This window comes from Odontesthes bonariensis, chromosome 6 (genome assembly GCF_027942865.1).
Source record: "Odontesthes bonariensis isolate fOdoBon6 chromosome 6, fOdoBon6.hap1, whole genome shotgun sequence".
Lineage (NCBI taxonomy): Eukaryota > Metazoa > Chordata > Actinopteri > Atheriniformes > Atherinopsidae > Odontesthes > Odontesthes bonariensis.
In genome coordinates, this window is record NC_134511.1 from 15,801,730 (window position 1) to 15,828,403 (window position 26,674).

Consider the following 26,674-nt stretch of genomic DNA (forward strand, 5'->3'; position numbering starts at 1 on the left):
TATTTCACCAATACTTTAAGACGAATGAATGAATGAATGAACGCACTATTGCACTGTTAGTGCAGAGCTGCCGTGTTGTTGAAATATGGTCCAGATTAAAAAAACTAAACAAAAAAAAAACTTTCCCGTTAAATCTAATCACGGGACCCAAAACAGTAAAAAAACAAACAGCAAATTTGCTTTGAATTAAACACACAAAGACCAGAAAAAAAAGCCTTTAAAAAAAGCACACCCAAGTTCAACTTTTGTTCTCTAAACTAATTTTATTTAAGAGAAATACAAAAGAACGTTGACACCTGAAACAACTCTTTACTGACACGAGGTTGAGAAATAATAACCATGTTAACTTAAGCAAAAAACAAGAAAAAAAAAAAATAATAATGCCAATGGCACATCAGTGACAGTGCAGTTTAACAGCAGCGTTGGAGAGAAATTAGGATTTTAGTCTGCTGCTCACAGAAAGCTGGAGGGAGTTCAATGTTACAGTATGTGATTTTTAACTGGGAAGGCATGAGCACAGCATGTTGAAAAACTGCACATGTAGTGTACAAACAGACCATTTAACACATTAAATGACCTAACTGAGGCAAATATGGACAAATAAACATACAGGACTGAATTATTTGATTAGTTTACAGTCTGTAGTTTGGCACAGACACCAAGATCAACTCTAGATAAATACTAAAACACAATATAGTCCAAAAGTCTGGTTGTTTCCTGCATAATGGAGTGGGGTCGGATTTAAATGTTGGCAACAAATTAAAGTTAAACAGCATTCAGAACAAAACTTTCCTTATTCTGGACACAGAGGCAAACGGACACTAAAGAGCTGAAGCCATCCAGAGGCTGGCAGGTGTTGAATTACTCAGAAGCTGAAAGAAAACATGCCTTTTTTTTTTTTTTTTTTATAAACCTTTAGGTAAAAACATGGTTAAAACAATGAAAACCTGACAGAAAAATAAATGGAAAGTGGTGCTAACCTGCACAAAACTCATAATCCACACATTATTCTTGTAAACATGAGCGTGAAGGCAAAGCCTCTTAGTACCGTCGTCACTGGCAACAATAAAGATTGAAGGCTAAATAACACATAAATGTCAATGATAATCTAAAGCCTAACACTTTTCCTGTTGGATTGTGAGTAGAGTTTTTAACAAAATGTTGAAGAGGAGAAAAAAAAAACGATGAGAAGCTCCAGACAGCTGATGGATGGATGTTTGGAGAGAAGAAGACGAGGAAGAAGTGGTGGTGTGCAGATGAAGATCGTACGATCCGGGATACGTGGGCGTCTAGTGTGACTGCAGGGTGGTGGCAGGAGGGATTGGACCAGGTGTGTGTGTGTGTGTGTGTGTGTGTGTGTGTCTTGGGGGATTAAGATCACCGTGCTTCCCATTGGCTGGAGCCCTTTCACTCATCTGATTTCATCTTCATCTGTGCCTGCATCTGAGCGATCATCTCCTGCATGCGTCTCAGCTACGGAGAGAAGAACATTACAAACGAAACGTCAGGGTTCGGTAAGAAGCTGAACTTTTATTTGTAAAGCATCAAGACGTGGGCGGATCTTTTCCGACGCCAATACTCCGGTGGGAACTTCAGCTTTTTGGCAGAAGAAAAGGCATCAACTCAGAAAAAAAGACGACAATCAGCAGAAACACTGAAGTTAAGCCACTTAGAAGCAGAAACTAAAACATGTGTGCAGACTGCAGGTTGAGGTGACATATTAAAGGCCTTTCTCTTTCAAGAGAACAATATATCTTAATTATTTATTCAGTGTAAAACAATGAGTTTAAGAAACGTGATATTTTACTAAACATCATCTACAACATGAAATAGTAGGCTAAATTAAATATTATTTAGGTTTATGTGTCAGTCAAGCCTGCATTGTTATAAATAATCTAAAGAGATGCATATAATGTGAATCACTTAAATGAAGAGTAAATCAAAGAGTTATTCAGCTGTGAAGTCAGCAGAGCGGGATGAAGGTGGCATGAAATTCAGGTCAGACAGTAGATGAATGATGGCTTATGGCTAAATAAATGTTCATGAAACTGACAAGTAGACAATGATAACGATTTAAAGAGGATGGTTTAATACTTTCACAGGTTATACTGATGAAAACATTAAGTCTTCACTCCACGACTTCTCTGTATATCGCCATCTTGTGGCTGAAGATGCAACTTCAGTGAGTTTTTTCTTCAATAAAATATGTCAAGTTTCCAAACTGTGTTTAATGTGTTCTGGGAAACCAAATCCAGCTGCACAGTTTCTACTCCTGGATACATACGAACCGCGGCCACAAAGTCATCCAAATGCCCCTAAAGAAAAGGAGCATCCTTCCCCATCTCGTAGAGTGAAAACAAAGGGGGTATAACCAAGAGAAGGAATTGGGATCGAGCCATTGATATCAACTCAGATTTTATCGGCTTATATAATAATGGGTAAGAATTACTTCTATTCTAAGCTTCTTACAGCGTCATGACTTATAACTTTATATAAGTATAACTCTTTATTTATTACCTACTGTAAAGCACTTGGGTACATCGTAATGATTGTTTGTAAAGGGCTGTATAAATAAAATACATTTACATTACGACTTCATACTGTGTCTTGAAAGGGTTTGGATTCTGGATGAAATGCTGCACACACAGTGAAATAGCTTTAGAACTGTACGTTCATTGAGATCAGTTAAAAAAAAAAAAAAATTTATTTAATAACAAAGTAAAGAAACTGAGTAGGTGCCACTTTATAAGAAGTGTAAATTACTTCCAACTAAATTACTCTGGGTACTGTGTTGGCTGCTCCCATCACTGTTACAATGAGAGCCTGCTGATGTGGTTTCGCTCAGTCGCTTAGCTGCTGATAGTAAAACTCTCCATAGTGTCATTGGAACACTACAGCTCTGCAATATCAATAAAGGCATTGAACTTGTGTTGTATTTGTTGTTGTAGTGTTCATGATTATTTTTATTATGCTTTTGCTTCTGTACAGCACTTTGGTCGAATGAGGTTGTTTTAAATGTGCTCTATAAATAAACTATGACTAACTATATTAAAAACTGGTATCTGTGACCATGCAGAGTAATATTGTCTCTATTAATGTTTCAATAACGATCGTAACTTTAACCTTCAATTGTACTTGGCCAGCTTACAGGTACAAATATGATCTAATGTGCATTAGCAGCTTTAAATCTGAATCCATTCCCTGTTGGCAGAACAGTTGAATTCTGGTTCTACAGCTAAAAGGTACAAAAGAGCACACCTCTCTCACAAATAAGAATTACTCATCAACTCCTCTCTGGGAAATTGTACAAGGGAGGAACAGCTGTTTTAGTATTTCATCCCAAGAAAACCCTGACAGCATGTAGAGAAATGAACTACTGTCCCTCACTCTGTGTTTAGAGCTCCATGTTACTGAGGTCATTCCCACCATAAAACATCCATGCAGGAAGTGATGGCATATCCTGCCAGGGTACATTGTTTACAAACAGCTCTGATTGAGCCCTGCCTCCTCTTTACGGTGCACTGCAGCGGTAACCCAAACAGGCCAATCAACAGCAATCAGGAAACGGGTTATAGCCTGATGACATGCAGGCTCCATGGCCCAAAAGGTAAACAATACATATAGAAAATAATGAATGAGCCGCTGTTTTTTCCTCTTTGAAAAGTACAATCACACTGAAGACTCGTTTTCAGAACATATACAAAGAGTTGGAACAATCACAGCAGCCAATAGTTTCAAGTCACAAAGATGGCAGGCAAGCCTGTATTTGTGTAAAACTATCCACTCGTTATCAAAGCAGTTAAGACCCATTATTATTCTTAGAGAGACCAGGACCTTGCTTGCAGCTGTGTGTTCTTACCTCCAACTCTTTCTGTAGCAGAATCTGGTCCTTATCCACCACGTCCTCATCCACAGCTCTGAAAGGGGAGAAAAAACATTAAATATTATCAACATCGGTTAAAACAAGGGAAGCTCCTCTACTGATGTTAAGCAGCATCTCACCTGCCCGCCCTTTTCAGCCTCTCAGAGCGGAAGTTCTCATAATGCAGATCCTGAGTAACTTCCTGGAGGTCTTGCATGTGGGTCCTGAAACAACCAGACGTGCAATCAGATCCTCAGACACAAGAGGGCAGTAAAGCTCTAATTTACACTTTCTTTCTTTTTTTTTTAAAGGGGCTTCTGCAATAAACTTAAGGAAGCAGAAGTTCTGTCCAGGTTTTAAAAGACTTCTCCAGAAAATCCTTTTACTTAAGAGGTTTAATTACCAAGGAGACTCACACAAGCATGGTGCGTAGTTTAAGGAAGTCATTGTGCTCGGGATTCTCAACCTCTACTACTCCCCAGGGGTAAAGACGACCTCGGATCTTCTTCCCCTTCACCTCAATCAACTGATTGGAGCCAATCACAGCGAAAGGGATGCTCGCCTGGAAAAGGAAGCTCAGAGTTAGCGTTGGAAACAAAGTAAGAAGAAGAGTTGTGGAAAAACATGTGGACAATAAAGATATCAGGAAGGAGGGGAGGCAAGGATGGATGACAAACAGATGGCGTCCATCACTAAGCCCGCAGAGGGAAATGTCTGGTGTAACTACTGTTCCAGCAGACATCAACTGTGTGTCCTCCGATCACCTTCAGAACTCTAGTCTGCTCCTTGAACTCCTCATCCTCATCAGAATCAGCATCAGGTAGCTGATAAATTTTGATCCCATGCTCAGCAATCTCATCCAGGACCTAAGGGGTTAAAGCCAGAGAAATACATCATGAGGAGGTGGTTGTAGCCTCAGTCTAACATCATGGAGAAAAGCCAATTCTTTAACCCGGCTGATGTGCCGTGACAGATATACGGTATAGACTGGTAACATCAATCAAAACATATCTCTATTGACCAGTGAACTATACCTGCTGTCAATGCTAATAAGAACTCGTTTCTGTCCAAATCTACGCAAATAAAAATGACTCAATTTGTAAGCTTTCATTTTCAGTTTGTTGTTGATAATCAATCCAATTGAAACTTTTTCAATCATTCATTTAAACTAAAACTATAGACGTGAGGCTGAGGCAGCAGCTCATTCCAGCAAAGCACACACTTTCACAACTATTCAAAAAGATATTTCTAAAATGGGTGGCTTGACAGAAAACTGTGTTTATATCTTACGGATTAAATGACAGCTTCTGCTCTGACCCATAACCAGAAAGTATGAAAGCTCTCAGCAGTAATAGGAGGGTGTAAGTGAGTGACTGTTGTTGCAGCAACACATTTAATTAAAGTCCCACCGTGAAGGAAAAGGGGACGAGATTAGAGGAGTAGACAGGTGAAAAAATAGCAGTCTGTGTGCGCATTGAAGTTCTGAAAGAATCAGAAACAAAAGTTTTCACCCTCCTTTTCTTTTCCTTCTCTGACCGGTGAAGAAACAAGTTCAAACAAAGGAGCTTTCTTCTCTGCTACCTCTGCGACAGATGTCAGTATTTATTATTCTTAACATCAAAGCTGCATTTTTCTTTTGTTTTCTCAAGTGCAGAATTTATACATGCACAATGTGGTCTTATGTAACGAAGCCAAAAAATGTCATGCGTTGTTTTTGGGGGACTTTCATGTGCTGTGGCGTATAATGGGACAGTAATGAGTCAGCCAGGAGTCTAGGAAGTGAGCGCAGGTTTTCCTACGGAGCGCAGCTCCTGTTTGAGTCCGTGTTATGGCTGTCGCCTGTTTTCTCAGTGAGCTCTGTGCACAGTGTGTGTGCGGGGTGAGCTGGGCATTGTTGTGGGGCAGATCTAAAAACAAACAGCCTTTGCAGGACTCAGAGGAGAGCGTGACACCGGACCAGAGACTTCTTTTCCCTCGTGTGCTCAAACACACACGTTGTACAGAAGCCTCCAATGTGGAGGCTGGATAAACATAACTGGAGGGGCAGCACATGAAGAATTTTGGGAAACTGTACACTCAGTGGGAAAATAAACACACGCGAAACAATCACAGGAAAAAACGAGAAAAACAACAAATCCAGCCACACGCAAGCAGATAAGACAGAGACAGATTCAGATGAGATATGTAATAAAACAAAACCTCAATGAGAAACTGAAAAAGCAGCCAGTTAAATTTCTAAGTGATGAGGACAGAATAAAATATTTAATGGAAGCAAAGCTCCCATTAAATATTTCTCACTTTATCAGGTCATTTAAAAAAACAAGTCTGTCGTCTGCCATCTTCAGTTTTCAGACCCCACCAATCCCAAATGGCTGTTTACCTGAATTATTCTGTTCCGTAACATGTGCTTAGAACAGCCTGACACCTATAATCAAGACCTCTCAGGGATCATAAGATGTCAAAATCATTGCCTGCTCCAAATCCCTGTTGTCTACTCCAGATTTACTCTACACAATGTAGGCCTTAATTCCTAATGTTACACCAGACTCTCCCCAACTGAGCCGTATATTTTAGTTGGCAAAAGGGAGATTGGCAGCAGGAGCAATTTCGATTTTATGACCATCCTGTGACGCTATAATACACCACCCACCCCCACACCCGTCTATGCTGTTATGGTTGGCTGTAGAGGGCCACTGCATGCTGTCAGAGTGATGGATAAACAGCACCACACAAGACTCTGCCTCAGTATTAATTAGAAGATCACAAAAAATTAGCGGTTCGTGTGTCTGCCTCACACAACAGAATGTGAAGTAATGTTAGTGGAGTTTGTTCTTTATCAGCCTCCACCCTCACACTTGAATTGTGAGGGTGGAGGCTGCAGCTGGTCAGTTAGAAAATGGGTCAGAAATTAGATGAATGGTAGATGAATCATACCAAAACATGTACTTCCACAGAAAAGTCAGGCTTACTCAGTTCTAGGAATAGCAGTACCAGTATTAATTATACTGTAGTGGTCATGCGTGGTCCAAATATAGAACACCTGCAGGCCTTTACATAGAAATAACTACGTTGGGTGATGTGGTGGAAGACGTGACTAAGCAATATATTTTTTTGTGACTGCACAGCAGGTTGTACCAAAACCTCCAATTATAAAGAAACAACGTGCAAACCCATCATTACAGGGATTCAAATTTTCACCACGTCAACCTGCCAAGTGAACAATATTTTCACAACTGGTTTAATCTCACAAGAAAACCCACAAAAACATGAATGACTAAAACACCTGCTTCAAGATTTCTTGTTATTCAATGACGAACATCGCTGGAGGGACACAATAACGTGCTAAAGAAAGGCGCAATAAAACATCATAAACACACATTCACAATGAATTTTGTCTAATGTCAGTTGAGGACAGAAGTGAGCCTTCTCTGGGCTGGCATGGTGTTTACATCCATTAAACAAAAACTGTAACAGGGAACAATACTTGGAAGTGGAAACATGTACCAGAGCATTCCTAGAAATCAACAATGAGGACAAAAAGGAGAAGTAAAAAAGTTTCAATGAAAAAAAATAAAACTTTATAAGGGCATCTCGACACTAATCAAGCCTTAACGGAACCCAACAGTTGGGTACCAGAGTGGCATAACATTGAAGTAACATTTACATAACCTTATAGCTCCCTACCAGCATTGGCAGTCTGACCACGGGGATGAAATGACCATTAAGTAGTGTATCTAACCAGCTTTCAGTTGGTTTTTAAGCTTAATTTATTCAGGGAAAACACTTAATCCCCTTCAAATACTCCTTCCTGTTTTTCTTCAAGTAGCTTTTATTCATTTTATTCCTCTCTGAACATTAGTTTGTTCCATCTCTTCATTAAATCTGTATGATGATTATACTGGGAGAGGAGTGAACAGTGTTGTGAAGCACAGAAAAACTCTGTAAGGATGGACCAACTGGTGGGACACTTGTTCTGACGTTAATGGACTGGGGCCCTGTTTTTCCAAGGTTGAAGAATTTATTAAAAGAAAATCCCGGTCATGGAGATTGCTCTGCACTCTTAATCAGATTCCAGTAGGGCCAAACAGCTGCTTACTTTGTACCTATAAATCCATGCCTTTACTTTTATGCAAAATCTTTGCACTTCTGTGGAAAGAGAAAGTAGGTTGAGATGTAACCATAGAGGTCAGCTAGAAGCATTAGGTAACGAAAACACAACTGAAGCCCCTTTCAGACGTCACTTTCCATTAATCTGAGGTTTTCTGTAAAATACTGCAACGGCAATCTAACTCAGAGCATACATGCCCCACTTTCTTGCTCTGGTATATGATCAGCTGCTCGTGTTTAATGAATAATTATCTACTCTGTGCTTACTTTTCCATTTTGGGGTCTTAGCTTCAATAATTAGATGCAGTGCCTAGCAATTTTTTTTCCCCAGCATCTAAGCCAAATGAACAAGAGAAAACTGTGATTAGCATTTGAGCTGCACCCGAAGCTTTGGGGGGGACGTGGTGTCCTCAGATGAAGTATAAGATCATGCTTTTTTCAAGCTGATAACAACTGTGCCTTTTACAGTGGTGTAATTATGCCATGACAATTATATCAATGGCTTTCCAACATGCATAGACATGTAATAAAGTTATATTTTTCACAGCTGCTAGGTTTTACGCAGCCACAACGTTGGCACACTGATGTGAATTGTTATGGCGATATGACATATTGTGAGAAAACTGGGATTAAATACAAGTATCGCATGCTTAACGGTGGTTTTCTCCATCGCTTTTAACCGGCATGTTTGATTGAAACTGTGCAGAACATAAACACAAAAAGTAATTGATGACTAAATTTAATCACTTCAACAGCTTGATGAAAGTCACTGTTCTTATGGATCTTATGTCTGAAAGGGATTTTGGGAGAGTTTCAGCGACAAAGAAGCATTTCCTTACATTCTTGCCAAATTGCTTCAATTTCTTTTTAAAATACTGAGTCAACTTTTGACCTGTGATGGAAAGGCAACCTGTCCAGGGTGCCCCAAGTTAGCTGAGAAAGGTTCAAAGAGTCAACAACCTTTGACCAAGTAAAATATGCACTTTCATGTAATCTTTTAAAAAGGTTTGGAGCAATAGTTCTCCAGGCTTTCTGAGGGTGCTTCACAGTTTTTCTTTGAACATCATTTTCAGTGCAGTCCTCCTACCAGGCCATTTTTAGAGGAATGGGTTTTTTTTTCCCCAGTTGTTGAGCAACTTAACACTGACCTGTGAATCATCCAGAAATGAAGAAGGCACATAAATCATAGAACGAGCCAGTGTTGTGTCTATATATAATGGACAACTTAGCAAAGAACCAGCTTTAAATTATTCTTTTAGGTACTTTGTTACAAGCAGCCTGTTCAAAAGACACCTAATTTGTTCCCATTTATTTAGCCAAAGGCAAAGGGTTTACTGACATAATCAATTACCCTGACAAATTGCAGACCAACAAGTGACAAAGTGTCATGAAACAACTAAATTTTTTATGAGATAAAAAGGTTTATAAATTGATATATATATATATATATATATATATAAATTGATATATATATATATATATATATATATAGATAGATATGCATACTTTGACACACAATAAATGCCTATTTCAATGCTTATTGATGGAAACTGCTATAATTTACACCATCATCTGCAAAGTAAATCACGCTGGTAAAACAAATATGAAAAGAAAAAGAAAAACTTGATTATCTTTTGTTTTGTTCTTATTAAAGGCAAAGTGAAAGCAAGCCAAATAGAATTCACATCAATCAATTAACAACTTTAAAAATCAGTCAAACAAGTTACTGTTGACATTCGACTCACATCCGAGCAAGTGTCCCAATACAGCTCCAGCTTTAAGCCTAAGTCTGACTTGTATCACAGCACGCGTATGAGTCTGATGAAGTCACTTTGTCCAATTCACGACAAAAAAGGAAATTCAGTTGCTTTCTGAATAAGATAAAGGTCCAACCCACTTATACTGTGATGAGTCTCAGTCCAAGTATAAAATGGAATAAGCCCTTTGAAATTTCAAAAACAAACTGCATTTTGTCTATAAACAATATAAACTTATCCACTCACTACCAACTTCTCAAACCACAGAACAGGACCATTTGTATTAGTCTAACTCGGGGCTCAAAAGCAGATCAAACATTACATTTAGAGTACTGACCATTGCACCCATATAATTGATAATAAAAGAATTTAAAAAAACATTGCATACCTCAACTACAACATTACAAAAGAAATAAAGACCGAGCAACACAAAACGAGAAGCTTATTTGTTTGCTAGATTGTAACTACTATCCTTTAGTTCCCAAAATTAATTTGCCAACCTCAAGACACAAGAGAACAAATCCTGCTCTCTCCCGCCTGCAGGGAGCTGGACGGGGGTGAGGGAGCCCCAACAATACCTGATCTCAGGGGGCTGGAGGGATTTAGTCCTCATACCAGCCTCCTGCACAAACACACACTTTTACATACACATATCGGTGGTCGACTGCGGCCTCACTTGTGAACTAGTATAATCTGGCGTCAGGATGAAGAAAAGAGTTTGTGTGTTACGTATGTGGAGCTTTGTAGCTCCAGGAACTCAGTGAGTCACCAAACTGAAGAACAGCTTGGCATGATGGTCCAAAATGTGCACGCATCTTCAGCCACTGTCTGAACCAAAAGAGTTGGACTTGCTATTGATGGAAAGCACGGAGGGAGTCTTAGAACCGCGGCTCCATAAAGGCATCATATGAGCAACAATCCACATGGATTAAATCCACACCCCCTCACACTTCTATTGTTTGAGCTACATATTAGTACAGTTAAGACCACCCACCTCTCCTCTGATCAAAGAGCATGGAGAGAAACAATCGAGCCATTCATGTAATCTTGTATTTAAGTGAGATTTAGAGGGGGACAGTGCGAGTTTAGGATTTCAACCACAAATCAGGTTTTGTGATTCGGTCTGACGGTCTCAACATCAAACACAACAGCAAAACGTACACAGTATCAGAAGTCAGGTTGCGCTCTCTTCTTCTGAGAACAAAAGATTGTGAGTAATTGACTTGTACGCTCCATGAGGGAAAGCAGATATTTATTGTTTCAAAATCAGTAGAGATGTGGAGCATGCCCGGGTACAATGACTGCAGGAGGGCAGAAAAATAAATATATCCGCGTGTTTGAACACTGGCAGGAAAAGGGCCAAGCACAAGAACCAGGGACACACACACTAACACAAGAGCAACCAACAATGAAGTCATCATCCGTCAACCTTTACTCATGAGGCTCTTGTTAACTGTGTACAATGAAAGAATATTTCAAATGGAACAGATTCTTAGACTCATTACGTACATATTATCATTAAGCCTTTTTTTTTTTGCCTTCAACGTAGTGTGAGAATAGAGCGGAGTTCTCCATCACTTTGTGAGTTCTGGCTTAGGAGAGCAGTCTTTAAGCTTAACCCTGAGGAAGAACAGATATTACACATTTGGTTGGCTTCTGCTAACTTTTCATCCTGATTAAAAGAGTCCTGAATGTCTTGCAGGTTTACCTATGGGAAAGACAGCTATACTATTAACTTTAAAATGTCCATATGCTGTTGTTACTGCAAGACCTTTTCAAAAAGCAGAGTACAAGTCCCTCCCTCTACATGGTCATTTATGAAAGCTGAGATTAGTTATCTACCGTTATAAGCCTTTTGCATTCTAAAGGAAATTTCACATAACAGACATTGACAAACTTTAAATTGTCAAAACCTTAAAAAGAGACACAAAACAAGCTGGCATCTTCAACTGTTTTCTTCAACCAGAATTCCAGTCTAAACCGGCTGAGCACCATTTTCTTTGTTCAAACAGAAAACAGCCTGTAAAGCATTTTGAGTCTAAAGCCCCACACAGGATATGACTGTAAGGTCCCAGACTGAGAGGATCAGCCACTCAATATACCCTCCTCAGGGCAACTTATGAGTCAGAGACCACAGCAACCCTGGTGAAGGAAATTGGCATTAGAGCACATGAAAAAAAAGGAGGACACAAAGGTAGACGGACAAAGAAAGAGACCGCTGAGCAAGGCACTGCCAGGAGAAGGAGGCCTGCGCAAGCAGCAAGCATAACTAAGGGGATGAGAGGTAAACGATGGGAGGTTTGTTCGCTGTGTCCTTAGAGCCCGAGTTGTGTAGGGCAGCAGGTTGTGTCTTGTCAGTGGAACAGTCTTGAAACATTGCAGGAAACTTATATTGTTCTATACAAGCGGTTTCCCCCTAAAAATAACAAAAAGAACTGGACCAGCATTGAGGAAGGGAGGGAGGGGGCAAATGTACCACGAGACAAATGGCACCAAAGGGTGAGAAAGTGCCCTGCAGAAAACAAACTAATAAATTGTGAGGGCGAAACACTCAGGCTTATCAATCATCCTCCCGCACTCAGGTTTCTGGCAGGTTCTTGGCTGCTGGTGCTCCTCAAAGGGAAGCCTGGTGCCCCACTTAAATACAGGGGACTGCACCACAACATTTAGGCATGTATACCTAAGAGCCACTTCAACTAATCTGATCAAACGAGCAAATACTAGAGCCAGTTCCCCTGAGACACTTAATAGAGATTAACGATGTTGTGACGCTTTGCGGTGACAAAGACTGTTTCCATGTATGCAAGGAAGGGTGTTATTGTGACATATTAATAAAGTCAGGACATTAAGTAACTCATTTTTCGCATTCAAAAATGCTCAGATCCATTGAGTGTACCAGATATCCTTAATGACTCACTTTTACATGAACAGGCTTAACCTAAAACGGAAATTAATATACTGCTGGGAGAGCAGCAACAGAGCTACAAAAAACAGGCGTTGTGCTCTACCTGTGTAAAGTAGTCTACTGTTCAACGGTGGAGGACAACTTATTCAGTGGTCTTGCTTTCTTCTAATCCCATTTAATGTATATCTGTGTTCAGCTTCAGCTACGATATGCGTCTCACTATTTCCAGACAGACATCCACAGATATACATTCCTGACCTTTGGTCTTCATCATAAATACGTCTATGTGTAAAATGTTTACAAAGACTTACATGAGGGTACAGGTGAACTGATCACAACCCAATGTTCTTCCATCAGGAATTTAACATGCATTTTTGTCTCTTTGCTTCAAAGTACATCAAGTTTGTTGCCCAAAGAGTGAAATATTACTGGTAAAAGTCTGCACAGAAAGCATCACAGCAGCATAGCAATTTATACAAACAGAGATGAAGATAAAAGTTGTGTATGCTCAAACTGCGACTCAACGAGAGATAGCGGGAATTATACATCCTCCTTAGAGACACACAATGGCATTTCAAAATGTGGGGAAGATAGCTCAATTAAGCCTCTGCATTTCCTGATAATAATGGCTTTTCCAGGAACTTACTAACATTAGATAGGGCTGAGATAAATTCCAAATAGGCTTTAGTGAACGAAATAAAATAGATTTTGTCTGGAATTATAGAAAATAGATTTGGGTGAAAAAATTTTTTTTATCCTTATTAGATTTCAATGTGTTTGCATGTGTGTGTGTGTGTGTGTGTGTGTGTGTGTGTGTACGTGCATAGCTGAATCTTTTGCCGACCTCTCCTGCTAATTGCTGCTTAGTGTACAATGGGAAATGTCTGTTAAGGGAACACTTAGCGGAGCATGTGAACAAACTGTTGGACAAATAGTGCTGTGGACAGTTTAGCTGAAAAGAGATCAGATCAAAATGATACAGGCACAATATTTCCACTGCTCTACGTTCTGTTTTTCCACAGCTCTGACTACATGTTTCCAGTAAGCGACAACAAAAAAACAAAAAATTTAAGCAAAGGTTATGCTTGAACTCTGTTTTAAATGCTCCTGGCGGGATCAGAAGGCCACCACACTTGGGGATTTTTTTGTAGTTTAAGGTGGGACTCTTGGTGGCAGGAAACATGGTTTTGTTCATGTTAAGTGCCAAAGGAACACTTTGAAGGTTTGAGGAAGGTCACAGCATAAAACAACACTACAAGAAGGTCCCTTTAGGACAAGGCCGAGGAGGGATTTCTTCGTTGGCAATGGAAGAACTGGCACTGGTCAACGTATACGAAAAAGTAGAATTACCATGTGCACATATTCTCATACAGTGATAAATTAGAAATCCTGCTGTCTTAGAAGTACAGGAAGAAAAGTGGGGGCCAAGTAGAAAGGCCTTCTGTTTCACCAAGGCATTGCATCAGAGATTTGAAGCAACTGGACTGTAGAAGCTCAGAACAAAACTGCCTGGCTGCTAGCCTGTCAGCCAACAAGCCCGATGCCTGCCAGACCACCGGCTCCGAAAGCTGACTGAGAGGCAGGTGGGAGGTCTAGGCAAGAAGGGAAGGTGGGGAGACAGGACAACTTCCTATTAGGAAAGCTTGAAGTGGCCTGAGATGAAAGTTGTTTGTGGCTAAAACCTCATACAATGGCCATGTCCCTGCAGTAGGACTTTCAGTCAGTGGTCATTTCATTGTCTATTAGCCTAACAATTACTTTCTCAGGTCATTGTTTTGTTTGTTTAATGTGAGAGAATGGCGAAAGAATGCCTGACACCACTTCTCAGAGTCTGGGATCTGACATATTTTATGTACAATACCATAATGATGACAGAGAAAACACACCAAACGCTCACATCTAAGAAGCTGTTCAGAATCAATGTTTAGCATTCACTAGAATAATAACATTTTATTGGTAAATTAGTTCATGTTAAAAAAAAAAAGAAAAAAATGTTCTATTCAATTTAATTTCATAATAAAAGATAAATCAATTAATTATTCAACTTCATCAAGCCAAACATAAAGAATACGTGCAAGGGGCGAATATCAATGCTGCTCAATCTTGAGATCCCAAATATCTAAAACGATGACTCAGACTTTGAAGTAAAAAAATTTTTTTTTTTTTAAACGTAACGGTTTTCCTTAAACCTTTAAAGGCCTACAGAAAGGTGATTTTTTGCATAAAACTGAAGTAGCAGATCGATTCCTTATATACCATGGCATTTTTTTATGATTTTAAAATAATTTTAGGCCCCTGGATAGTCCTGATTAGGCCCAATAAACTATCACCACATTTGACTTGAATTTGGCAAACTGGAACGACAGGTGCGTGACGTCGCGAGTGCCAGCTGCTGGAACAACCCCCAGTAGTTCTAGCAGCGAAGCAGCAGTTTGCCAGACCTGGACAGCTTCACGGCAAATTTCGATGTGTGCCGCGGGACGTCGCTTGGAAATATAAAACGTTGGGTTCAATGCAGTTTTTATTGTGAGTAGATGTACGAAGTGCGTGTGTTGCCCTCAGCAGCTCACACCACCGGGGACAGAGGAAGCAGAGAGACCCGCGGTCTTGTGTCTGTGTCTCCCTGTTCGTCTGCCTCCTCTCTGGTGAAATCAGCCGGAGCCATCCCGCCGTGTTCAGCTCCCTGCGGTGCGGACGCTCAGGGGGAATCCACCTGGCGGAGAGCGGACACACTCTCCGCCAGGTGGAGAGTTGATTTCAGGGCAACCATCCCGCGGTGTGGAAGTCTGGAATTCCAGGAAGGATTTCCAAGCGGCAAATTCAAAATCGCAAATTTCATGCGTTTATGAAATGTTTTTGTGTAGAGTCCAATGATCATTATTGTTCCTCTGTGTATGTATTATCATTATGTATTGGGTGTAGTGTCAGCTTTCTGTAGGCCTTTAATATAATTTAACTTAGATGCTGGGAGTGAATCTGAATGTGGGCACAGGGTTGTCTGGTAGGGAGTGAGACCTAGACTAGCAAGCATTTTTGTTGTGTGGACAGCAATTGGTCCCTGCTGGCTACAGCATCCACCAGTGGAGGCACAGAAAAGCATCCAAAGGCTAGCTAGAGTGCAAGGCTAAGCACATCTCTTCAATCAGAAAGGGAGTATCGGCAGTGGGTCAACTTTGATTACCCACTCCTTCTCTGAACTTTTACACATCACACGAGGCCCAGCAAAGGCACGTAAGTCCCAGCTTGAAAAGGCATATGTGTAACAGGCTACAGAAGCAGGAAATCCTACTAACATAACTTTACATGTGAGAGGTTATCAGCTAAGCACACTCCGGTGAAGTGTGTGTGATTTTAGGTGCTACTTTGTTCTTTCCCCTCTGGACAGCGGGAAGCTGAGGAGCGTGCGTTCAGGCAAACTCTTGGGTCACCTCCAACAGGAAGCATCAGGGGTGGGTTAAGATGCGATGAGATGTGCTTCATCTATATCATATAAAACTTTTGTGCGTCCCTCCTACTGTTTCCTCTCTCATGTCGCCACTCCCTACCCTTCTGAACAACCTGGCAGTGTCATCAAAAACACAACAAGAAAACCATGCATCACTGCAATTAAAAAGAGAACTATATGCCCGCTTTCTCATACAAACACACAGATGCCAGACAAACCAGGTTGTCAGTAAGCACGGACACAATATTGTGCCGTTATGATGGTATTAGCCTTGTGGATAAACCACACATGTGCTGTTAAAATAAAACCAATGCACAGAATATCCAGAAAAATTAGTTGTGTTAGTTTATCAAACCCACCCTTCTCTTCAGACGATCCCTCTCCTTCAGTGTCAGCGTGTCAGCCTTTGCAATGACAGGGACTATGTTGACTTTGCTGTGGATGGCCTTCATAAACTCCACATCCAGAGGCTTCAGACTTGAGAAAGAAAAAAAAAAAAACAGAAAACGGAGGACAGTTGGGACAGGAAAAATAAATAGAGAGAAAAGCAAAGATACAAAAAAAAGAAAATAGTTTAGAGAGAAAAATTATATAAGGAAATGGTGAGAATTTTGCAACTTGAAATTACAGGAAACTTTATACAAGAAACTATGGTTCTGCATAATCAAAAAGACTAACGCTCAAATGTTAGCCAGAGCCTGAACAAGCAGTACATATAAAGATGTTTTAGACCAGAAATATAACTACTTATCATTGTTAGTGCTTGTATAAAAATGTTTTTTTTTACCCGTGTCCAAATGGAGAAATGAAATAAAAGCAGCAGTGCACCCTGTTGTCCACTATGTGCCTCCTGTTCAGTCCACTTTCATCATGGAGGTATCGTTCAAACTGATTGTCAATGTACTGGATGATGGTCTTGAAGCTGACAAACAAACATAAAAAGAAGGTGTAATATTCTCAGCACACAAGGAATCACTTGAAACGATTCTGGAAACCTTAAGCAAGAGTATAAAGGTATCGAGACACAGGAAGTACAAACAGCAGAGGTAAAACATGAGGCGTTGGGGAGGAAATGTGAGAAAGTGTAGAGATGCAGGACAGGAGGGAAGGATGGGGGAGAATGGCAGACACATCTCAAGTTGTTATCACTCCTCCACCACATATAAACACACCAGTCCTGGCTGTTGATGGCATCGCCATATCCAGGGGTGTCGACCACGGTGAGACGAAGCTTCACCCCTCTCTCCTCAATTTCTACAGTGGATGCCTCAATCTGTACCGTCCTCTCAATCTTTTCTGTGGATTCAAAGAATGAGAAACATTCAACACAGGCAGATTCATAACAATAATACCAACAAGTTCAAAGTACAAACAAGTTCCTCCCCACACAAGGTGACTTGATGCATAAGCCGCTGAGATCCCACAATGACAGGCTTCAAGGAGGAAGCTGCGCCTTAAAACCTACAGAGCTGTGTCATATAAAAGGGATATGTATTTTATGTCTAAGTTAACTGACTGGGGAGGGCTCGGATAATTGTTTTCAAGCCAGAAGAAGTCTTAATCTAAGTCCAGTCATAAGAAAGGCAGCGCCATATTTGGAGGTTGCAGCATTCCCAACATTCCTCTTAAAGTAATGCTCTGCTGGAGACATCGCAACAGACTTTTCTTCATTACTACGCTGCGCACGTGTGTCTGTACATATGCATGTGTATAAAAGAGTGTACCTGCGGCACCAGGGATGTAGCGTTCAGGGTAGAGGTCAGTGAGAAACAGGCTGTTTATGAGTGTTGATTTGCCCAAACCAGACTCCCCTGACACACAAAAACAAAAGAGAATAAATATACAGTCTTAAAACTATGCATTTGGGCTTTATAAAACGACAAGAATGGTTACCCACCTACAACCATTAGGGTGAATTCAAACCCCTTTTTCACTGACTTTCGGTGCACTTGGTTTGGGAGGTTTGCAAACCCTACATAGCCTGCTGCATCTGGGAACTGTAGGTCAAAGAGGGCAAACAGATTTTTAAGTATTTAGAAAAGAAATTCACGAGTTACAAACCGGCCATTAAATTATATAATGCACCACATATGAGGGGATAATAGGATTATTTCACACACTACATCACTTGATCCTTTCATTCAATAAATCAACAAAGTAATTTAATCAGATTCCTAAATATTTCATGTTTTTAAATTTTTTGATTTGCAGGAGGGAGATTGCTGATGATGCATATCATCGAGAAATTCCAACAGGCAATAAAGTCCAGCCATGAAATTTATACAGGATATCCTCCCTGGATGCTTGTGCAAGGATGTGAGCATGAGATTACAAGTGCCATGACTTTATTCACCAAACGCCTCCTCTATATACTGCTGCTTTGTCAGAATTTGTTGTAAAACCTCCAACGTGGTGACTATCTTCCGGTTACTCACCTTCGCTTTTTCTCCAGACTGCGACATTGCTACTCTTTACGGCACGTCTGAAAAGCCTGCAAGTGGGAAGAGACAAAAGATTTATTTGAACAGGTGCAATGGGAACATTTTTTTCTGCATCTTTGACGAATGACTTTCATGTTGAGATAAGATAGCCATCCATCCATCCATTATCTTCCGCTGGTCCGGGGATCGGGTCGCGGGGGCAGCAGCTTGAGCAAAGAGACCCAGACGTCCCTGTCCCCGGCCACTTCCTCCAGCTCTTCTGGGGGGACCCCGAGGCGTTCCCAGGCCAGCCGAGAAACATAGTCTCTCCAACGTGTCCTGGGTCTTCCCCGGGGCCTCCTCCCAGTGGGACGGGCCCGGAACACCTCACCAGGGAGGCGTCCAGGAGGCAGTCTCACCAGATGCCCGAGCCACCTCATCTGACTCCTCTCGATGCGGAGGAGCAGTGGTTCTACTCCGAGCCCCTCCCGGATGACCGAGCTTCTCACCCTATCTCTAAGGGAGAGCCCAGACACCCTGCGGAGGAAACTCATTTCGGCCGCTTGTATTCGCGATCTCGTTCTTTCGGTCACTACCCACAGCTCGTGACCATAGGTGAGGGTAGGAACATAGACTGACCGGTAAATGGAGAGCTTCGCCTTCTGGCTCAGCTCCTTCTTCACCACGACGGGCCGGTGCAGAGCCCGCATCACTGCAGACGCCGCACCAATCCGTCTGTCAATCTCCTGCTCCATTCGTCCCTCACTCGTGAACAAGACCCCGAGATACTTGAACTCCTCCACTTGGGGAAGGATCTCATTCCCGACCCGGAGAGAGCATTTACAAAAATGTGAAAGACCCAGTTATGCTTCCATCATGCATCTTCAGTAAATCTGCACTGTGAAAAAACAGGCTTCTATTGCAGAATATCTATGTTGTAAACTCAGAAACATCTGCACACTCAGATCAGATGTTCCAGTCAGGACAAGCTGATGGATGCACCATTCTTCACACCATTCCCAAAATGCCATTAAACTGTTACAGTCTCGTGTATCCCGTGCTTCTGCCCACAGACAACAGAGCAACGGAGTCACTTGATATATTATCAACACAATGACTGAGCAGGAAGAACTGCCTCCAGTTTCTCATTGATACACAAGCCCTTGACAGCTGAAGTGTGATAAGCATTAGGACGGAGGAAGCTATTGCACACTGCCAAATGGAGATAAACGGTGATTACAAAATGATAGCCGAGGAAAGAGGTGGCGTGGGAACCGGATTTCATCATTCTCTGTTGGCTTGTGGCAAAAACATGTCTTTTTGGACCGCTGGGGAAGCATTTCGCTAAGTTAGATGCATTAGATGGTAGATGGGGTCAAGGCTCTGTATCAATAAGAAAGTGGGCAGAGATCCCTCATTCTAACAGGGTGGTTTCATCGAGCCCAAAGGGAGAACAATGGGTGTTTATCCCTTTGGTTCCTGAAGATTTTCCTATACAGAGAAGCTTGGCTGAATGAGCAAGGAGAACACGTGTCTAACCCCTTGATTATATCTAAAACCAAACACATGCAGGACAGCAATGGGACACACCAATCTTTCAGGGTGGACAAGGGCAAGGTAAGGACAAGGGGGGAACCTAATCAAAGAACATGCAGAACATTTGAGGCCTCGTCAGGAAACGAAGAGACGTTAATAAATAATCACCAACATTCTCTGAGCATAAGTGTAATGGAAACAAAAACTGAATAAAAAGTTCTTTCATACTAATTTAACTTGAGCTGAAAAAGTTAGGAAAGTGAAACTTTTTTAAGATGAATCTTTAGTGCACCATGGATATCTTCAAATATCATGACAAATCTATTTCATAGTTCAAAAAGTGCTGGGATTACTGGAAGCCCTGGAAATTTGGAGCAAATTGGTGGACTGACCCACCGACTGACTCACCGCCTAGGGCTGATGAAGCTGAATAACTGGTTTCAGGCCTAAAAACACACCAGTTAACATAATTAATGTGTTTTCATTCTTAATGGACTCCTCAGCTAATGCAGTTGCCCACACAAGTGTGCTCATGTGCAACAAACACATACACATACCCCAAGTGTTATTCCTCTTCAGACTCTGTGGGAACCAACATTAGTCCAGCAGCAGATTAATTAAACTGTTCCAATAACGCAGTTGTAATCTCACAAAGACAACACTACAGGACAGACAGGCGGGAGGCACACTTCAATAATGCTCTCTTAATAATGGCCATTTAATCGCCAGACTGCTGAGCTGCTTCCACACACATAAACATGGCCATCAATAGACCAGACTTAGGTGGGATTAAACAGTTTGAACCAAAAGGGGAAAAAAAACCCTGCCATCTTAAAAAAGCTAAAGTTCTTGGCATGTGATGCCAGTTTAGAGTTGATTTATTAGCTGAAGCCATGCAGGGGCAGTAATATTAGAACTATTTAACTTCCTGTCAGGCAGTGTCAGGGGTCCATACACCAGATCCGCTTGGATTAAGTACTTTCTACACTTATTAGAAACACAGATACAATAATTTCCCAACATGCAATCTTGAAGAGATTGCTGGCATAACAACATGGATGGCAAAAGATCACAGAGAGAGACCTCAAAGCCACTGAACATAATGAAGCAATGTCTGACTCATGTAAGTAGCCTTTGGGGGTCAAAGGTAGTGGTTTTGGGCAACAGTGCAGAAATAAAGACACAATACTGGCTTGAAGCTGTGGTTTGGGAATAATATGAGCCCTGAAGAGAAGGTGTGTGTGTTTTATTTTTGGGGGTGGAGACCGATTATTTTCTGTCCAATCATTGTTACACACTCCCTTCCACCATATGAACATGTGTTTTTTGGTGCTAAAGGACAGAGACAAAAGACCATCGGACAACCTTAGAGATTCATTGGCCTGACAGCATTATTATTGTTTTTTTCTCCCATTTTCTATCATACAACCATATCGCTGTTGTTGATTCTTTTGGTCAAGATGGATAACAAAAATCTGATAGTATGACAACCCCTGCATTGGTCTGACATTGAGCAAGAACATCATAACCAGCAACAGCCAAACAGCTGCTGTGTAATCTCGAGGGATAATTCCTTGCTTTGGACCTGAGCACCTCAGGCGATATGGACTCTAGATAGCTTATAGTACAACTGCAAGAAACCTTGGGGTCATTTTTGACTCACATACGGGTTCAGAAACCAGACACCTCTACCTTTAGGATTAGGCTTAAGACTTTCCTTTTTGATAAAGCTTATCGTTGGGGATGGCTCAGGTGACCCTGAAGCATCCCTTAGTTATTAGGGGTGGGACGATATGCTTTGGTCACGATTCGATTTGTATCACGATTCTTGATAATGGCGATTCTCCAAGTATTGCGATAATTAGTAATTGCAATTTTCTTCCTCCTTAAAAAAAAACAAACAAGTTGAATCATACACTTCTAGAATGAATGTCGTTCCCAAAAACAATGCACATCAGTCTGTGTCAGTCAGTCCAGCAGCTGACATTTATTTCAACTGAGACAAAAAGAGGCATTTTTTTAAAGTTTACTGTTACAAAATGAATTGAAATGTCCACACAGCACAAATGTGGGCCAGTTTTAACATAACTTAATGTAATGAATTGATGAAGTTTATCTGGACACGGATATGATGTAATATAATCGATAAAGCTTCCCCTGGCATAGCAAATGTGTTTAGCATAAACGGTATTCAGATTACAATTCTGCTGCCATAATGCTGGACAGGACAAGAGTAAAAAAAAAAATATATATATATATATATATATATATATATGATTCAGGGGAGAAAAATCGATTTTTAAAATCATCCCATATAACAAAAAAAAATAAAAAAAAATAAAAAAAATCGCGATATGTACATGAATCGATTTTTTTCGCCCACCCCTATTAGTTATGCTTCTTTAGGCCAAGACTGCACCGAGAACATCTCCTCTGCTCTCTGTGTGGATTAAATTCAACTATGGATTTCAAGTGCCTTGAGATAGCATTTGGCGCTATATAAATAAAACTTAATTGAATCAAGTTAAAAGTACCTGATTTTACTGACTAACGAAAGGTAAAAACAGAAATTAGCCTTGCATGGCCATTTAGCTAACTGTATTTCTAACCATACTCAGTGGGGTTACATGGCACTGAAAGGAGCGGATAATTGGCTAAATTACAATAACAATGAGTTGAGCAAGGGTAATTATTCTTGGATATATGGTGGTGAATGAATCGAATCAAACTCAGGCAATCGAGAAAATGGCGTATGAAGAGCAAGATGAAGCTACGTCCCTCTACATTTCGTTTGTGATGAGCTGCTTGTTGCACAAACACAATGCACAACGGCGCATTCTCCATCACCTTCTTTGTTTCTTTCTGACGGCGACAACAATTGTAATATCGTCTCTTCCGACTTCTGGTTCACGACCCCGGGAAAAAATCTTGAGCATGCGCAGAACGCAAAGTCTAATTCACCACGTGCTTCACTGCAAACACGTTTAATTTAACTTTCAACCGAATTATCTCGGGGTCTTAATCCGATCGCGAGTAATCCGATCCGATCCAATTTCTTGTCAGATGAAGGTGTCTACATGCATTTAATAACTCAATCTTATTATAATTTAGCCAATTATCCGATCCTTTCAGTGCCATGTAACCCCACTGACTGACCAGTCGGCTGGCCTAATTGTTGGCATATCTATCCAATCATGTTCCTATTGGTTTGTTGACAGGCTCAGATTGAGAATCTATCAGCTCAGAGGACAAAAAGGAAAGAATGGATTACCCTGTGGACCATTATAAAAGGCAGTAGGTTATATCAGTTTGTTGTTAAGCCATATTTATTTTATTCTGAGCTCACAAATTAGTATTTAGAATTATATTGCAGTCTTTGATCAGCTTTGTTGTCTGAAAGATGGTGTTTCACATCCACCAAATACAACAATGGGAAGGTCACACGAGGCTACACGCTTCAAAACCCTCCACAAAATCTTACATGAGATAACACATTTAGCAAAAATGGTCAAATAGTGTCTGGCCAAATAATTTGCTGACCATCTGTTAGATAACCAAAAGAAAAACAAGTTGATTTACTTTAACACTGATAACTGCTGAAACAGTTGACATTTATGGCCTTTGAACTCAACGCTGGACCGAATCAATACCGTCTTTCATATGACTGACATGGATGGGAAAAGATGGCGGTAAAGAGCACAGGTTAACAAATACTGACATTTTCCTTTATTTGCTCAAACCTAAGATGTGATCCTGGACAGCTGGACCAGGACTGTCACACTTTTTTCTTCACGTTTTTGTGATAAAACACACATTAAAAAAAAAAAAAAAGACACATTTACATTGGGCATTTAACCAACATTGGGAGGGGAAATAAATTTGGCTAAAATTCAGCTACACTATTAGTAAGGAAATAGTGAATGCTTCAACATCTCTAAATCTGGGAGCAAAACTTGGCAGTAGGTAGAGATTCCAGTTGTTCATGTATCAAAGGTGTCTAAACACTTCCCAACAAACTTTGACAAGAAAATTACATGCATCATCAAATATTTCATCAAAGACTTTCAACCATGGCAACCACTTTCCTCATTATTAAAGCTAAACCAGTGCTTGTCAGTGTGCTTTTTTTTTTTTTAAATTCATCTTTTTATCCAGTTTTCTCGTACACGCCGATGTATAAAAGGTATTCTTGCTCTGCAATATCATTTTTCAAAGCTTTGACACAATAGTCCAGGCCCACTTTGTCTGTCAGTTTGTCTGACAGCACGAAACGACAGAACACATTGGCTTGTAGTTTATAGTTTCAAACATGTGTCTCCCGGCACTCGTGTGTTGGACAGTGATTGTGAGGTAAGGTCACAGGAAGGGCAAAGGTCAGAGAGCGGTGAAGGAGCTGGATCAGAGACCTGAAACGTCTTCCGATACAAAGAGATGTTGTTCCTCTGATATCACACTGATCTCTGTCCTGCTGGGTATAAAAAGCTAAATTGTTTTGTATAGAAAGGGCCAGCTGCCAGCCAGAGATTACAGCTCGCGAATTCTGCCATCGTGTAATAGTCACAACTTAGCAAGCGCGGAAGTATATCTGCATGTTTTCACTGAGCCGAAAACACAAGCAAAGATGGATGATAATTCTTCAATAGTGGCGCTTCGCCACATCTTAGACACATAATGAGAACTATGTTACCGTTTCCCACCATTATTGTAAAGTTGTCTGAAAGCAAAATTTATTTACTGTGCAAATCTGCAGTATAATCAGATGGTCGAGGAATAATCAGACATATGAAAGCAGTTTCAGATTTCAGAGGTTACATAAATGGGCTTCACAGGCATTTGTGGGAGTCAATGCCAGGGGATAGCATGTCGAAACAAATCTTACATAGCACCGATTCAGGAAATATGTAGGCCTACTTACAATAAGTGTAGAGTTGCCCCACAGATGCCAAGAACGAGCTGGGACAATGGGCCAATAAATGAGTTCAAAGCACTCAGAAATGTGTCCGGCCATAATTAGTGTTCTGAAAAGCTGTAGAAAAATAAGTGTGGACCAGTACAAGGGTGTCAAATAAAAATAATGAGGGAGAAAATGAAACAATGCTTCAGTCACTGGTCAGGGAGTTTGAAACCTGTGTGAGGGCCTCTGTAGACTGAAACAGTTGATGTCCACCACACCCAGTCTGTCAGACACTCACTCAGTTTCTGGGACAGTGACATTGCTGTTTATACTTAAACAGCTTAGTGGATAATAGCAGCCATCTCGAGTATATTCCGCTTTAAAAACATGTTTTATAAACCATTTTTGGGTCTAAAAAACAACGCTGAAGCTGAGTTGACGTTACATGCCAAACTTTAGCATGCAACAGTTGTTACCGCGGCTGGTGTCATGTTGCCAGCTCGGCTTCAGTACTTTCCAGCGTATCCTCCTCCCCGTGCTCCGACCGAACTCAGAAATTTACAACTAAAAGAGCGCTAAACAGTCGAGCATTCTTACCTGTGCGCAACTTTGAGAAATGGTTAATCAACCGGAGTCTGTTGTCTGTCGTTTCTGTCCCAGCCCAGGAAGAGGAACCCGGAAACCGTTTCCCCGAGTCCGCCCTCGTCCCAGAAGGTTTTCGTTACCAACCGCTGTCGTGTGGCGTCACCGACGCCATTGTGGCTCAAATGTCGGACACTTGGAGTATTGAATACCACACTGGCAGGAGCCAATATGGCTGCTACAGTAAAACAGTTAATTTCAATGTCTGGTATGCAACAGGTCTTGCCGTTGGGAATATAAGATATTTTTGTTCGCTACTATGTTTTTTTTTAACTGTCCGTAGCTACCACTCCGATGACCATCTAGGCTAATAATATATTTCCATTGTATGCCACTGTATTTACTTTGGACAACAGGACAACGCTTTATTTTTTTAAATCTTTTTTTAATCTTTTATGACAGTTTATTCTACAACACTAATCAATTACGGTAACCTACGTTAACTTAGTCTTTACATTTTAGTGTTATCTTAAATATGTTTAAAAAAAAACTCTTTAAAGTTCAAATGGAAGCTGTCAGGGATGTCCAAAAGAAGGCTAAATCCATAGGAAATGAAGATATGTGAATTTAAGATGAAATGGTAGGTCCTTATACACAGTCAAAAGCACTTTTTTGAACATTTCTGGTGTACATTTGGTCTGTATTATTTCTGGAATGCAGACACATTTGATTGTTTCTGAAAGGTTAGAACCTCACAGTTCCCACATGGTTCTTTAATGTTGTTGGTACCTTTACCATCCATCCTACCAGAAGTCAAATAAAACAGCCCATTAGACAATAAGTACAGCTTTAAAGGACATGAACATGACAAATAGATATAATCAAAATAAATATCTAGTCTATAAAGCATAAGAACAACTAATTGAAATTTCCCAAATTTAATTCTGAATATAAATTGTTTTGCGTTATCAAAACAAACAAACCAAAAGAAAAATATCACAAATATAATCTATAATAGGCTTGCATCGGGAATAGCCATTCCATAGGTCTTTCTGGCTGTTCTAAGACGAAAAGAGGAAATAAAGAATAGGCCTACATTAATTTTAAAGGCATTGACTTGGCCCAAACTTTAAAGCAGATTTGCAGTCATAACACATCTTTATCTG

At 40.6% G+C, this 26,674-nt stretch overlaps 1 protein-coding gene across 1 annotated transcript; it reads right to left on the reverse strand.

Annotated features, from left to right (window-relative positions):
* Window positions 1-237: 237 nt before the first annotated feature.
* LOC142382102 (septin-2) lies at window positions 238-25,631 on the reverse strand. Its single transcript, XM_075467592.1, has 12 exons — window positions 25,524-25,631; window positions 18,512-18,567; window positions 17,974-18,073; window positions 17,801-17,887; window positions 17,249-17,372; window positions 16,864-16,998; window positions 16,436-16,553; window positions 4,627-4,728; window positions 4,279-4,424; window positions 4,003-4,086; window positions 3,860-3,917; window positions 238-1,473 (listed from the first exon to the last, which is right to left on the reverse strand). The coding sequence occupies exons 2-12, from the start codon at window positions 18,536-18,538 to the stop codon at window positions 1,408-1,410; spliced, it is 1,047 nt and encodes a 348-aa protein (XP_075323707.1). The 5' UTR covers window positions 18,539-18,567; window positions 25,524-25,631; the 3' UTR covers window positions 238-1,407.
* Window positions 25,632-26,674: the final 1,043 nt, after the last annotated feature.